Source organism: Vombatus ursinus, unplaced genomic scaffold (genome assembly GCF_900497805.2).
Source record: "Vombatus ursinus unplaced genomic scaffold, bare-nosed wombat genome assembly UNPS02009573.1, whole genome shotgun sequence".
Classification (NCBI taxonomy): Eukaryota; Metazoa; Chordata; class Mammalia; order Diprotodontia; family Vombatidae; genus Vombatus; species Vombatus ursinus.
Genome location: NW_020949351.1, coordinates 28,697,834 through 28,713,886, shown reverse-complemented (window position 1 = coordinate 28,713,886; position 16,053 = coordinate 28,697,834). Strand labels below are relative to the sequence as shown.

Here is a 16,053-nt window from a genome sequence, read left to right as displayed (position 1 = left end):
CCAGAATAGCTGCAGTAATCAACACAGGGCCACAGCGCTCACACCGGAATACCTCAGACCCAGGGACTTTTAAGTCCCTAGAATTCTTTCCTAAGACACCTGATAGAGCCCTGAAGGGCCAACATTCTGAATTTCAAAGATCAAGAGGGCCTGACCCTCAGAACTAGAAAGTCAGTACAGGAACCCAGATGACCCAGGGAGAGATTACTCCATCTAAAAACACATCATATGACAGAGCCTGCCCCAAGATAAAAGCCTGGTTCAGGAACTAAAATGAGATGAGTAAATAAAAAAATATATCAACCAGTATTATCATAGATGTAGAGATCCCTCCCTCTCAAAAAAAAGGAACAAGTAACTCTATAAGCAAAGACTCAAAGAAAAAAATTGGGTTTTCCCCATAGATATGACATGAATATTTAGAAGAAATAAGGCAAAATATTTTTAAATGAAATTAAAATTCTGGAGAAAAAGAATTGGAAGGAGAATAAATAGCTTAGAACAGAAAGTGGTAAATCTTACCCAAGTAACAGACTCCCTAAAACTAGAATAGACCAATATGAACTCAATTAACTCCATGAGACAAGTAGTAGAACAAAATAAAAGATTAAAATATAGGAAAAAATATAATATATCAAGCTATCACAAACAGCTAACCTGGAAGACAAGTAAGGGAGAGATAATTTAAGAATCATGGGACTCCCTGAAAAATGTGATTTTTAAAAAATCCTGGACATTATCTTTCAAAAAAATCATAACTGAAAACTGCCCAGATCTATCAGAACCAGAGAGTCAAATGAAGATAGAATGAATTTACTTATTACCTCCTAAAAGGAAATGTCCTAGGAATGTTATACTCAAAATCTAGAATATCTATGTCAAAGAAAAATTACTGAAGCATCCAGAAAGATGCGCTTTAAGTACCAAGGAGCTACAGGTTCTTACAACACCTCACAGTTCTACTATAAATAAGAAGAGTTCTTAGAATACAATATGCCAAAAGGCAAAAGTCACAGGTTTAAAATCAAGATCTTATCCTAAAACAAACAAACAAAAACCTAAGTATAATCCTATAGAGGGAAAAATGGATCTTTAATGGAATAAAAGATTTTTAAACACTTCTGAAAAAAAGACCAAAGCTGAGTAGGAACTTTACAAATACAAACATGAGTCAAGAGAACTCTAGAAAGGTAAATATATTTGAGCAATTCAAAGAAGGAAATAATGGTATAGTGCTAACCTTTAAAAAGAGGGAGAAGAAACAAGTGTCCCTTCAGAACCTTAATGTCTTCAAAGAGGTATTGAGGGAGTTGAATAGGAAAAAAAAAACAGAGGTTCTGGGAGTGGATTGGCACTGTTTTGTGGGTTTGAAAAGGCAATGGGCAGTTAGGTGGCCCAGTGGATAAAGTGCCAGGCCTAGAGTCAGGAAGACTCAACCTTCTGAGTTCAAATTTGACCTCAGACACTTATTATCTGTGTGATCCTGGGCAAGTCACTTAACTCTGTTTGCCTCCATTTCCTCATCTGTAAAATGAGCAGGAGAAGGAAATGACAAACCACTCCAGTATCTTCACCAAGAAAACCCCAAATGAGGTCACAAAGAATCAGACATGACTGAAAAAAACTAAACAACAACAAAAAAGGAAACTCAAAACAATACAATTAAAAGAAGGAAGAGGATACAATTTGCTATTTTTCATAGAAGAAGAATATGAAAAAATATTATGGAGAAAAGTATTTGAAAGTTGCTGTTTAAGTTGAGAATAAAAAGTACTTTTAAAATGAAGAATTCAATACCCAAATGGCTATAAAAATGTGCATACCCTTTGATCCAGCAATACCACTTGTAGGGCTATATTCCAAAGAGATCATACAAATAGGAAAAGGACCCACATGTACAAAAATATTTATAGCAGCTCTTTTTGTGGTGGCAAAGAATTGGAAATTGAGAGGATGCCCATCAATTGGGGAATGACTGAACAAGTTGTGGTATATGAATATAATGGAATACTATTGTGCTATAAGAAATGAAGAGCAGGTGGACTTGAGAAAAACCTGGAAAGACTTGTATGGACTGATGCTGAGTGAAGTGAGCAGAACCAGGAGAACATTTAAACAGTAATAGCCATGTTGTGCAATGATTAACTTTGATAGACTTAGCTCTTCTGAGCAATGCAAGGATCTAAGACATCTCCAAAAGTCTCATAATGGAAAATGCTATTCATATCCAGAGAAAGAACTATGGAGTTTGAATGCAGATTGAAGCATACTATTTGCTATTTTTTTTCCTTCTGTTTTGTTTTGTTTTCTCTTTCTTGGGGTTCCTCCTATTGGTTCTAATTCTTCCTTACAACATGACTAATGTGAAAATATGTTTAATAGGAATGTATATGTATAGCCTATATCAAATTGCACAACATCTTGAGGTTGGAGGTGGGGAGGGAGAGGGAGAAAAATTTAAAACTCAAAAGCTTATGGAAGTGATTGTTGATAAATCAAAATAAATTAATAAAAAAATGAAGAGTTCAAACATTATTATCACCATTTGCTACTCAAAAAAGTGAGGCTTAGGAAAGACAAGTTACTTGTCTACCATCTAGTAAGTGACAGAAGTAGGGATTTATCCCCAGATCAGGTGACTCCTACCTCAGGGTTCTTTCAAAGAATCATAGATGTGAAGCTGGAAGGAACCTTAGAAATTATTTAGTCCAGACCACTTAATTTTCAGATGAGGAAACAGACTCAGAGAGATTAAGTAACCTACCCAATGTCACACAGATAGTAATTGGCAGCAATAGGATTTGAAGTCATGTCCTTTGATTCCAAATCCTGCACTGTCCATACTATATCATACTACTTCAAACCACCCTATTAGAATTTGAGTTTCTTGAGGGTAGGGGTGGTGTTTTTCACTCATCCTTGTCCCCAGAAGCATTCAGCACTAGACCTTGCACACTGTAGGGTTAAATAAATGATGAATGAATGAATCCCAGCTTGGAATTTCCAATATTTATTCTAAAAAAGAGCTCTAATTCTATAATGTAAACCACAAAAAAACAAAACAAAACAAAACAAAACCCACACCCAAAGCTAGAAGTAGAAATTCAAGACACATTATTATTGGAATGCAATAACAATAAAAGCAAATATATTGGGCCTTATAAAAATTGAATATATTTACCCAGTTCATCTTGACAGAAACTGCCTGGTGGGTTGATGTACTTCATGGTGCTCACATCCAGCTTCCAATTGTGCTTTGTGCAACGAACAGACCTGGATGGAAAGTTTTATATAGGTAATGAATAGTAGAGACAGTGTTGCTGGGTATCTCTTAAACCAATATTGTTTTAGCTGATTACTGGGAAAACTCAAATGCATGATTTTTCTGATGAAATTAAACTAGATGATTCTGCAAATAAAACAATCAGAAAGTTGGACTTTTAATAATCTACCTGCCCTTTCTCCACCCCCATCTTGCTGCCAAGATCTCTGAGAACAGAAAATAATTATTATTGGTAATAGGTGATGATAAAAATGTGAGTGAGGACCACGTCTCAGAACAGCATGTATTTTAGGAAATAAGAGGATGGTCTGATCATAGGATAGTTTCTGGTGCTATGTAGTTCTAATAGAAGCTAATATGGGGAAGAGAGTTGACCTTGGATGGAACAAATACTTCTAGAAATAAAAATGTGTCTGGATCTATAATGATGAGGAGTCTACATAATCCCCTACCCTAACACCAAACCACTGGCCATGGGCTACATAGCTGGGTGTGCATGCCACTTTGTAGAAGGCTATACTTTCATACAGAGAGCCTCATTTCAGCTTTTTCAGTTTCAGAACACTAAATAAGGAAGCCTCAAAGTCACATACCCAGGATGTTGATCTAGAGATATTTTTATACAGAAAGTACTAAGTGGTGTGCTGTTATAACTTTTCTTAAAAAAAAAAAAGCTTATGAGTTGTAAGACTTTTTCCCCCATTTTCCATTTCTTCCTTTCCTCCCCCTACTTCACTCAAGTATTACAAAAAGAAGAATCATTTATTAAGCATGTACTGTATGCCAGGCACTGTGCTAGGCACTGAGGATCTAGGTACAAAAAATGAAACAATCCTTACATACAAGGATGTTACGTTCTAATAAGAGATGAGATAACAATTGGGGGAGGGGCATGTAGAGGACGCTGAGGATGGAAATGGTTACAACTAAAAACATCCTGAGGACTAATTTCCAAACTAAAACAGAGGGGAGAAAAAAAAATGAAGGAAAATTGGCTGGCTTGGATATACAAAGGAGTCAAGATGCTCTGTCAAATTCCACAGCAATCAGTAATATCTTTTGGATGCTTTTGGAGTGGGATAAGGAATGGAGATCCTTAGATGGATGGAGATCCTTCAAAGAGATCCACTTCTGAGACCTCATTATGAAATGTTATCAAGGCTATGCTAGAGAAGCATAACCTCCATTGGAAAAACTTTAGGTCCAGGCCTAGCAATGGATCATTTGTCACACAGGGACCAACCCTCCTAACAGTGGGTCTACACCTTATTGAAGAATTGGCCACAGGGTCCTGTTTTTTTTTTTTCTAGTCATAACAACTCAAGGAGACTCCATATGTATATGTATAGCCCCTACTGGGCTAAGTGTTCAGGATACAAAGAAAAGCCAAAAAAAAAAATAGTCCCTGTCTGCAAGGAGTTCATATTCTGATGGGGGAGAAAACATGAAAACAAGTATGTACAAACAACATATGCATGGGATAAATTGGAGAAGAGGGAAGACATTAGCAATTAAGTGAGATCAGGAAAGGCTTCTTGTAGAATATGGAATTTTAACTGAGACTTGAAGGCAACCAGGAGGTGATGAAGAAGAAGAATATTGTAGGCATGGGGAATGAATGCCAGTGAAACTATCTGGAGTAGTGAGATGGATTATCTTGTGTGAGTAACAAGTGGCAAGAAGGCTAATGTCTCGAGTACATGGGATGTAAGAAAACTGGAAAGAGAGGCAGTTAGGTGGTATAGTGGATAGAGCACTGGCCCTGGAGTCAGGAGGACCTGAGTTCAAATTTGGCCTCAGATGCTTGACACTTACTAGGCTGTGTGATACTGGGCAAGTCACTTAACCCTGATTGCCTCACACAAAAAAGGAAAAGAAGAAGAAGAAGAAGAAGAAGAAGAAGAAGAAGAAGAAGAAGAAAAAGAAAGAAGAAGAAGAAGAAGAAAAAGAAGAAGAAGAAGAAGAAGAAGAAGAAGAAGAAGGAGAAGAAGAATGGAAAGGTAGGTGGGGGTCAGGTTGTAAAAGCTTTTGGAAACCAAACAGAAGATTTTATATTTGATCCTGGAGGTGGTGGTGATTGGGAACCACTGGAGTTTGCTAAGTAGCGTTGGTGACCTGTAATTTAAGGAGATCAATTTGATAGCTAAGTGTTGGATAGAGTGGAGTAGAGAGAGAGATCCATCAGCAGGCTATTGAATTGGCCAGGGATGAGGTTTGATGAGAGCCTGTACCAGGATGGTGACAGGAGGAGATAAGGAAGCATATAGGAGAGATGTTACAAAGGTAAAATCAATAGTACTTGGATATGAGGGGTGAAAGAGGGTGGGAAGCTAAAGATGACACCTTAGTTTGTAAGCCTGGGTGACTGGGAGGATAGTGATAGTAATAGGGAAGTTCAGAAGGGCAGAAGGTTTGAGGAGAAAAATAATGAGTTCAGTTTGGAACATTTTGAGTAGAAGATGTCTACAGGGCATCAAATAAAGTTGGAAGAGGGAGGCACTGTAGTAGAAAGAAGAAAGTACCATCTCTGAACTTAAAGGATCTAAGTTCAAATCCTACATCTAATACATACCGCTTGAGTTGTTTCAGTCATGTCCGACTCTCTGTGATCCCATTTAGGGTTTTCTTAGCAAAAATACTGGACTGGTTCGCTATTTCCTTTTGTGACTTTAACTGAGTCATTTATCCTTCCTTAGGCCTACTTTCTTCATAGGCAAAATGAAATAAAACTAGATGCTTTCTGAGATCTCTTCTAGCTCCCTATCTTATGATTCCATTTCTACATTTATGTTAGGTTATTTTGTAACCTCTATTTTCCTGTAGGCCATGACATTGTGCTTTGTTCTTTTTTAATCACTCTTTTTTTTTATTTTTGGTGAGGCAATCAGGGTTAAGTGACTTGCCCAGGGTCACACAGCTAGTAAGCATCTGAGGCTGGATTTGAATTCAGGTCCTCCTAACTCCAAGGTCGGAGCTCTATTCACTACACCACCTAGCTGCCCCATGCTTTGTTCTTTTAAGACAGAAGGGCAAAGATGGAGTGATAGTGGCAGTAGTCACCCCTTGACAACTCCCTAAAGCTGGGAGAAATGAGGGGAAAAATGTGATGTGGAGAAATGACCTAAGATGAACTGAAGGCTCTAGAGTAAAGTAGAAGGATACTAAGATAGAGAATGACAGTCTTGCAGTTTCCTCTGAGGTACAAGTAGGCCTAGGTAGGGGGCAGCTAGGTGGTGCAGTAGATAAAGCACCATGCTCGGAACCAGAAAGACTTCTCTTACTGAATTCAAATACAGCCTCAACTTGAAAGTATCTTTCAAGTTGTATGACCCCAGGCAAGTCATTTAACTCTGTTTGACTCAGTTTCTTATCCATAAAATGAGATGGAGAAGGAAATGGTAAACCACTCCAGTATCTTTGCCAAGAAAACCCAAATGGGGTCATGAAGAGAAAAGCTGGACAAGACTGAAATGACTCAACATTAGATAAGAAGAACCATTAACAACTGTAGTTCCATCCTGAGGTCTGTGTATTCTATCAGCAAGTTTTTTTAAATTTTTAAAAACATTCTTATTTAAAGTTTTGAGTTCCAAATTCTATCCCTCCCTCCCTTCCCCCCTCCCTTATATAGTAAGCAATCAGATATAGGTTATACATGTGCAATTATGTAAAACGTTTCCATGTTAGTCATCTTATACAAGAAGACTTGAATAAAAGAAAAGAAAAATGAAAGAAATTACCATTAGTCCTTTGAAATTGTCTGGGATCATTCTATTGCTGAGAATAGCTAAGTCATTCTTAGTTCTTCATCAAATAACATTACTGTTACTGTATACAATGTTCTCCTGGTTCTGTTCACTTCACTATGCATCAGTTCATGTAAGTCTTTCCATTTTTTTCTGAAATCATCCTGCTTGTCCTTTTTTATGGCACAATAATATTCCATTATAATCATATACTACAGCTTGTTTAGCCATTCCCCAATTGATGGGCATCCCTTTGATTTCCAATTCTTAGCCACCCCAAAATTTTTTTTTGTACAAATAGGTCCTTTTCCCCTTTTTTGGATGTCTTGGGGATATAGACCTAGAAGTGGTATTGCTAGATCAAAGGGTATGCACAGTTTTATAGTTCTTTAGGCATAGCTCCAAATTGCTCTCCAGAATGGTTGGATCAGTTCACAACCCCACCAACAATGTATTAGTGTTCCAGTTTTCCCACATCCCTTCCAACATCTAACATTTTCCTTTTTTGTCTTATTAGCCACTTTGATAGATAGGAGGTAGAACCTCAGAGTTGTTTTAATTTGCATTTTTCTGATCAATAGTGATTTAGAGCATTTTTTTCATATGTGTATAGATAGTATTGATTTCTATGTCTGAAAACTGCCTATTCATATCCTTTGACCATTTATCAATTGGGGAATGACTTATATGTTTATAAATTTGACTCACTTCTCTAAATATTTATCAATTTGTTGCAAAATTTCCCCCCAGTTTTCTGCTTTCCTTATAATTTTGGTTGCATTGCTTTTGTTTTGCAAAAACTTTTTAATTTAATATAATCAAAATTATCTATTTTACATTTTGTAATGCTCTCTATAGCTTCTTTGGTCCTAAATTTTTGCCTTATCCATAAATCTGACAGATAAACTATTCCATGCTCTCTTAATTTGCTTATGACATCACTCTTTATATGTAAGTCATGTATCCATTTTGACCTTATCTTGGTATACAGTGTGAGATGTTGGTCTATACTAGAGGTTCCCATACTTATTTGGCCTACCAAAAAAAAGAAGTACTTAGCACCCCCCTGGAAATCTACTTTCTTTAACCCTTTTAACAGTTTTTTAAAAAAAAATTTGCATCATTTCAAAAAAAATATAAAATACATATTTTTAAATGATGCATCTTAAATTTAATAATTTATTATAAATTTGTGGATTCTTTCCTACATTGAAATTTTGAAGACACAATATTGTGTCATGTAACTATATAGTATTGTATTGTAAACAAGTCATTACACGCACATATTCCTGCTGATGCATGCTGGACTTCTCAACAATGCGCGACATGCTCACCTACCAACACTTGCTGGTTAAAACTTGTCAGCCGACTTAACCACTGATAGGTTATAACTTGCATTTTGTGTCACTGTGACTTTAACTCTGTTACACAACAGATGAAACATGTATGAACCATTTTTCAAAATTCTCTTCTCGTCTTTCCTTATATTTCCACCACCCCCTTATTTTTATTCAACACCCTCCAATTGTACCCAAGGCTACTACCACCTCCTGGATCAGTACCTCCCAGGGAACAGTATCACCCACTTTGGGAACCTCTGGGACTCTATACCTAGTTTCTGCCATAGTATTTTTCAGTTTTCCAAGCAATTTTTGTCAAATAATAGGTTTTTGTTCCAAAAGCCTGGATCTTTGGGTTTATCATATACTAAATTACTATGGTCATTTACTATCATGTAATTTTTACTTAATCTATTCCACTGATCCACCCCTCTATTTCTTGGCCAGTGGCAGATTGTTTTGATAACTACTGTTTTATAATGCAGTTTGAGATCTAGTAGGGCTAGACCACTTTCTTTCGCATTTTTATTCATTGATTCCCTTGATAGCCTTGAGTTTTTGTTCTTCCAGATGAATTTTGTTATTATTTTTTCTAGCTCTATAAAATAAGTTTTTGATAGTTTGATTGGTATGGCACTGAATAAATAAATTAATTTAGGTAGAATGGTCATTTTTAGTATACTGGGTCTGCTTACCCATGAGCAATTAATATTTTTCCAATTGTTTAGATAGGACTTTATTTTTGTGAGAAGTGTTTTATAGTTGCATTCATATAGTTCCTGGGTTTGTCTTGGCAGGTAGACTCTCAAGTATTTTACATTGTCTACAGTTATTTTAAATGGAATTTCTCTTTCTATCTCTTGCTGCTGAACTTTGTTGATAATACAGAAAAATGCTAATGATTTGTATGGATTTATATTATATCCTACAACTTTTCTAAAGTTGTTAATTTCATGGAGTTTTTTAGTTGATTCTCTAGGATGTTCTAAGTATAACATCATAGCATCTGCAAAGAGTGATAGTATTGTTTCCTCATTGCCTATTCTAATTCCTTTAATTTCTTTTTCTTCCTTTATTGCTATAGCTAACATTTCTAGTACAATATTAAATAATAGAGGTGATAATGGGCATCCTTGCTTCACCTCTGATTGTATTGGGAAGGATTCTAGCTTATTCTCATTACAGATAATGTTGGCTGATGATTTTAAATAAATATTACTTACCATTTTAAGGTAAGCTCCATTTATTCTTATGTTCTCTAATGTTTTTAATAGGAATGGGTGCTGTATTGTGTCAAAGGCTTTTTCTGCATCTATTGAGATAATCACATGATTTCTGTTGGTTTTGTTATTGATATGGTCAATTATGCTGATAGTTTTTCTAATATTGAACCAGGCCTGCATTCCTGGAATAAATCTTACCTGATCATAGTGTATGATCCTTGTTATACATTGCAGTAATCTCTTTGTAATTTTACTTAAAATTTTTGCATCAATTTTCATTAGGGAAATTGGTCTAAAATTTTCTTTCTCTGTTTTGACTCTTCCTGGTTTGAGTGTCAGCACCATACCATAGATTTATCTAGTTCTGAGATGGGAAAGTTGAGTTGCTCCACTAGTATAGTTTTATTATATATTTCCTCCTGTAACTCATTCAACCTCTCCTTCAAAAATTTAGATGCTATGCCATTTGGTACATATATGTTTAGTATTGATATGACTTCATTGTCTATGATATTTTTCAGCAAGATATAGTTTCCTCCTTTATCTCTTTTCATTAGATCTATTTTTGCTTTTGCTTTGTCTGGGATCATGATTGCTACCTCTGCTTTCTTTGCTTCAGTTGAAGCATAATAGATTCTGCTCTAGCTCCTTACCTTTACCCTGTGTATATCTCTTGCTTCAAATGTGTTTCTTGTAAACAACATATGGTAGGATTCCAGTTTTTTAATCCTTTCTGCTATCCACTTTCATTTTATGGGTGAGTTTATCCCATTCACATTTATAGTTATGATAACTAACCATGTATTTTATTCCATGCTATTTTTCACTTGTTTATCCCTCTCTCTCTCTCTCTCTTACACCCCACCCTTTCCCTCCTCACAGATGTTTTACTTCTGATCACCAGCCTTCCCCAATATACCCTCCCTTTTATCAGTCCCTCCCTCCCACTTCTATTATCCCATCCCTTTTTACTTCCTTATAAGATAAGATTACATTCTATTTCCAAGTGAGTGTGTATGTTATGCCCTCTTTGAACAAATTTTGATGAGAGTAAGGTTTAAGCTTTGCCTGCCATCCGCCCCTTATCTTCCCCTCCATTATAATAGCTCTTCAATACCTCTTTGAGGTGGGATAATTTACCCCATTCAATCTTCCCCCTCCTTCTTCTTCCAGTGCAATTTTCTTTCTCATCCCTTTATTTTATTTTTGGGGTATCACCCCATCAAAGTCACTTTATACCCACACCCTCTGTCTACATATATTCCTTCTAATTGCTCTTATAGTAATAAAGCTAAGAGTTACAAATATTATCTTGCCATATAGAAATATAAACAGTCTCACCTTATTGAATTTCTTATGTTTTTTCTTTCTTCTTTTATACCTTTTTGTGTTTCTCTTGATTCTTGTATTTAGAAGTCAAAATTTTTATAAAGCTCTAGTCTTTTAATTATAAATGCTTAAAAGTCTTCTATTTTGTTAAATTTCCATTTTCTTCCTGAAAGATTATATTTAATTTTGCTGGATAGGTGATTCTTGGTTGTAATCCTAACTCCTTTGCCTTCCAGTATATCATATTCCAAGCCCTCCCATTCTTTAATGTAGAAACTGCCAAACCCTCATAAGAAAGTTTATAGGTGGGGGGGGGGAGTTGGGTGGGAAACTTGAATCTGCTTCCTTCTGAAAGGTGAAAGAATGAAATCCACAGAACCCAGGGCCAGGAATAAAAAGAAGAGAAGAAGAGAAGATTTGGGCAAGGGCTAATTCTTCTTGTTGTTTTGTTATTCAGTCATGTCCAACTCTTCATGACCCCATTTAGGGTTTTCTTGGCAAAGATACTAAAGTAGTTTATCATTTCCTTCTCCAGCTCATTTTATAGATGAAGACCTGAGACAAGGTTAAGTGACTTGCCTGGCATCACTCAGCTAATTAGTATCTGAGTAAGGATTTGAACTCAGGTCTTCCTGACTCCAAGCCCCATGCTGTATTCACTGAGCCATTTAGCTTCCTCCAAGGCTAATTTTGTAGATGGGTTGAAGAACAGTGTGAGAGAATAGGAGAAACTTAAGAAAGGTCAGGACCTACCTCCATATACATTTTCATTGAAAACTAGTTCTTAGACATTACCTTTTTTGTTTTGTTTTGTTAATTTCCCTTTATGTTTCCTTGTAGTTTTTGTTTGTTTGTTTGTTTTGGTCCAGATTCATTGTTTAAACAGAACAGAACTTTAAACAACAGAAAACTCCTGGGAAGGAGATCTCCTCTACCAATAGAGATCTGTCCCTTAAGCAATGTATAGTCTTTAAAAGTTGCCTGGGGTCACTGAAAGTTTTAGAAACGTGTTTATGATAACACAACCAGCATGTGTCCAAGGCAGAACTTGACCGAAGATCTTCCTGACTGTGAGACCAGCTGTCTCTCCATGATGATATCATTAACAATACAAGCCCTTAAGAAATCTCAAAGATGGGAAATAAATAAGTAAGGGAGAAGTTGGCAATTGGCCTCCCTTTCTTCAGGACAACTGGACAAGAGGAACACAGGCCACAATGGTGGCAGTGAAAATAATTACCAAGAGGGGGTGGGGAAGGGCGGGGAACAAGCTGTATTTAGAGATACAAGCAAATAAAGAGTGGAGAACCCACGTGGGATTGTGAAGAATAGCCAGAAGTTAAACACTTGACCGTCACAGATTCTCCCGTGTCCCTACCCCTTGAGGAAGCAGCTCTCACAAGCACTAGAATGGGGCCTTTCCGTGGCACTACCATGGTCCCAGGACATGCCAAAATCATCAACATAAAAAGAAAGAGAAGAAGGACATGAAGCATGTCTTCTAGGCCTTTTAGAAAATGTAGCATTGTCCTTTTGGCTAAAAATAGGCATTGGCTGTGTATATGCAAAACTACAAAAAGGATACTATTGTAGATATCAAAGCTTTTGGTACAGTTCAGTAAGGAATGCCCCCATAATGTCCATGGGAAGACCAGAAATGTCCTTAATATTATTCAGCATGCTGTGGGCATTGTTGTCAGCAAAAAAGGTTAAGAGTCTAGCCAAGAGAATATAAATATTGAATATATTAAGCATTCTAAGAACAGTAATAGCTTTCTGCAGCACATGAAGGAAAATGATTAGAAGAAAAAGGAAACTCAAAGTGAAAAGCAGCTGGCATCGGCTAATGTGTCAGCCTGCTTCATAAAGGGAAACATGTTTCAGGTTGAACCAATGTCAAGAAGCCAGAGCTGTTAGAACCAATCCCCTATGAGTTCATTTATAAACAACTACAATACAAATAACCAAGATGTTTGGTTTGGGTGGGAGGAAGACAAGTAGTAGAGCAGAGAGGAGACAAACATTGACAGGAAGGAAAATGCCAATATGCCACTTAACACGAGCCCAGTTGCCTTCTTTGGCAGGCATGCCCTCATTACAGTACCCTGCTATGAAATAAAAGATACAAGTACAATGGAAAGAAAGAGGGAGGGAGGGGACAAGGATTTTTTAAAGTACTTACTATGTGCTAGGCACAGTGCTAAGTGCTTTACAATTATTATTTCATTTGAGACTCACAATTGCCCTTGAGGTGGGTGATATTGTTATCTCCACTTTACAGTTGAGGAAACTGAGGCAGACAGAGGTCATGTGACTTTCCCAGGGTCACACAGCTAGAAAGTGTCTGAGGTTGATTTGGAACTCTGATCTTGCTGACTCTGAGCCCAGTGCTCTATCCACTGTACCATCTAGCTGGACTTGGACTTTTGATGTGGGATTGAGGCCTCGTTCTACCAGTTACCAAAAATTTGTAAAAATGCATTTTAATGTAGGTTCAAAATTTCATAAAAACTTGATTTTAGGAAATTATTTTAGGCAGCCCACAAGGCCTATGCAGTGCCCCAATATTTCCCAAGGAGAAAACTGTGTGGTAGGGTAGAAAGAGATTTGACTCTGAATCAGAGGAACTTGGTCCAAACCCTACCTCTGAGAGGAGCTAGGAGACCTTGGTCAAGTCAATCAAACTTTCTGGGTCTCAGTTACCTTCTCTGTAAAATTAGGGAGTTAGTCTAGTTGGTTTCTAAGGACCCTTCTAGCTACAGATCTATGCTCTCCAAATGATACAGAGGGATGTCTGCATTCCATAATGTGAGGGGGGAAAAAAAGAGCCACCTCTTTACTCTGTTATTTAACAATGACCATATTGGAGCCAAGGCTCAAAATGAGCTACTGTTTGAGTAGTCACAACAACGGCTTATATTTACATAGGACTGACAAGGTTCAAAACTCTAAATAAGTGATTAAATTCTGCCAAGAAGGTCATACTAGGATTATTATTCTGACTCTACATATGAGGAAACACCCTGAGAGAGAATAGGCAACTTTTACCAATGTGACATCTAGAGTAGTAACAATTAATAACAACTAACATTTATATCTGTAAAACGAGCTGGAGAAGGAAATGGCAATCCACTCCAGTGTCTTTGCCAAGAAAACCCCAAATACGGTCACAGACATGATGGAAACAACTGAACATTTATTTACTGCATTTATTATGTATTTGTTATGTGCAAAGCACTGTGCTTTTAAAAGGAAGAGATAAGAGTAAAGGCCTCGAGGAGGCACAGGACATAGATTGCCAGGCCTGAAGTCAGGAAGGCTCATCTTCATGAGTTAAACATGTAGCCCCAGATACTTAGTAGCTATGTGACCCTGGGCAAGTCAGTCAACCCTGTTTGCTTCAGTTTCCTCATCTGTAAAATGGGCTAGAGAAGGAAATGGCAATCCACTCCAGTGTCTTTGCCTAGAAAACCCCAAATACGGTCATGAAGAGTAAGAAATGACTGAAATGACTGAACAACAAAAATGTGCCAAGCACTGCACTAAGCACTTTACAATTATTATCTCATTTGATCCTCACAACAACCTTGGGAAACAGGTGCTATTATTTTAACGGATGAGGAAACTGAGGCAAACAGAGGTTAAGAGACTTGCTCAGGGTCACACAGCTAATAAGTGTGTGAGGCCAAATTTGAACTCAGGTCTCCACAACTCCAGGCCTGATGCTCTAATCACTGAGCAGACTGGCTGCCCCTGGTAAGTGTCAGAACCCCTCCCAATCTTTGCTTTTTCCACCAAACCACTCTGAAATCCTTGGACCCTTGGGACCAAAAATATCTTGTTAACTAGCCCCGTGCTAGGACCCATGACTTCTCTCCTTTGGGCAGCAGATAAGTGCACCTGGTATAACCTGCCCCATGCTCTGAGGTGTGGTAAAACCCTCTGTAAGGACTATTGACTGTCAGCCAGTGAGGGATCAGAATTAATAGTTCCATCGGGCCTTTGGAGAATCAAGGGACTGATGATAAATGGGCAGCACAGAGAATTTGAACTACAGCTCTGAGCTGCAAGGCAGGAATCTGCCCTGATTTCTGGTTCTGAGCTGTCAGCAGGGAGGCACACTGCCCATGTTCTGGGTGGTGGGTGTATATCACCAACACCTTAAGGAAATGGGAGAAACTTTCAGTACTGTGCCTCTGTTTTGTGTACACAGGGGCCTCTGCCTCCAGCCATGAAAACTAGTATAAGGGAAAATAAAGAAAGTTTTGGTACTATCTTTGGTAGATAGCTTATTCACCTCCATTTACAAAAAAATTTTGAACATCAAAAATATCAATTAAGGCAAACACTTCCAAATGCATAACAGAACAAGAGGCTGTACAGGAAACTGTAAATTGCTATTATAGACATAGCTTTTTAAGCAAAAGAGATTTTCCCTTCCCAACCTCACCTCCCTAACTTTAACCTAAAAAGGGGCAGGGGAGGGAGAGAAGAGACAGAGAGAGGGCAACACAGAGACAGTTAAACAGTAAAACCTTAGTTCTTCAGAGAGGAAAAATTTTTGTCAAATTTTGCCATCTTTAAATATTTCCTCCTGTACACTTTTGTGCAGCCAAATTTTTATTAAATGCTAACACTCCAGCAAGAAAATGAAGTGCCCAGTTTACCTTCCATCCAAATCTTCGATGTCTTTTATAAATAATCCTCCTTGGTGTTTGCACATGTTCTTGCAGGCCCGAAGGTGGTTTTTATCTTTGTATAAGATGTAGTTTTTGCCACTGCTCTTATTCCGAAAAAAATTGATTCCGTCTTTAAGCCCACCAACCTCCAGAGGTGATAGGGACAACAGGATCTCTGCAGCCTGCTCCTTGCTATTGAGAGAGATGAATTGTAAATGGTGGAGTAGAAAAAGAGATGAATAATGTTAAGGTTTTAGGTATTAAAAGTTGGATGAAAGCCTCAACAACTAAGAACTCAGATTTTGGACTCCTCTCTTAACTACCACCACTACCACCACCACCACTAAAACTTTTCCCTTCCAAATACCTATGAATGAAAGTTTCCCTCTCTGATACACACACATAAACACACACACACACACACACACACACACACACACACACACACACACA

General features: G+C 37.5%; 1 protein-coding gene across 9 annotated transcripts in view; it reads right to left on the bottom strand.

Annotated features, from left to right (window-relative positions):
- Positions 1–16,053, bottom strand: part of LOC114036074 (cytidine monophosphate-N-acetylneuraminic acid hydroxylase) — a 109,830-nt gene that overhangs the window by 84,541 nt on the left and 9,236 nt on the right. For 5 of the 9 annotated variants that reach the window (XM_027852471.1, XM_027852470.1, XM_027852473.1 and 2 more), the window contains exons 3-4: positions 15,589–15,792; positions 3,182–3,273 (exon numbers count right to left, since the gene is read on the bottom strand). In XM_027852471.1, coding sequence (XP_027708272.1) covers positions 3,182–3,273; positions 15,589–15,792 — 296 coding nt within the window. Of the gene's footprint in view, positions 1–3,181; positions 3,274–15,588; positions 15,793–16,053 lie in introns of those variants that run through there. The other 4 variants (XM_027852475.1, XM_027852476.1, XM_027852477.1 and 1 more) reach the window with 1 other exon arrangement.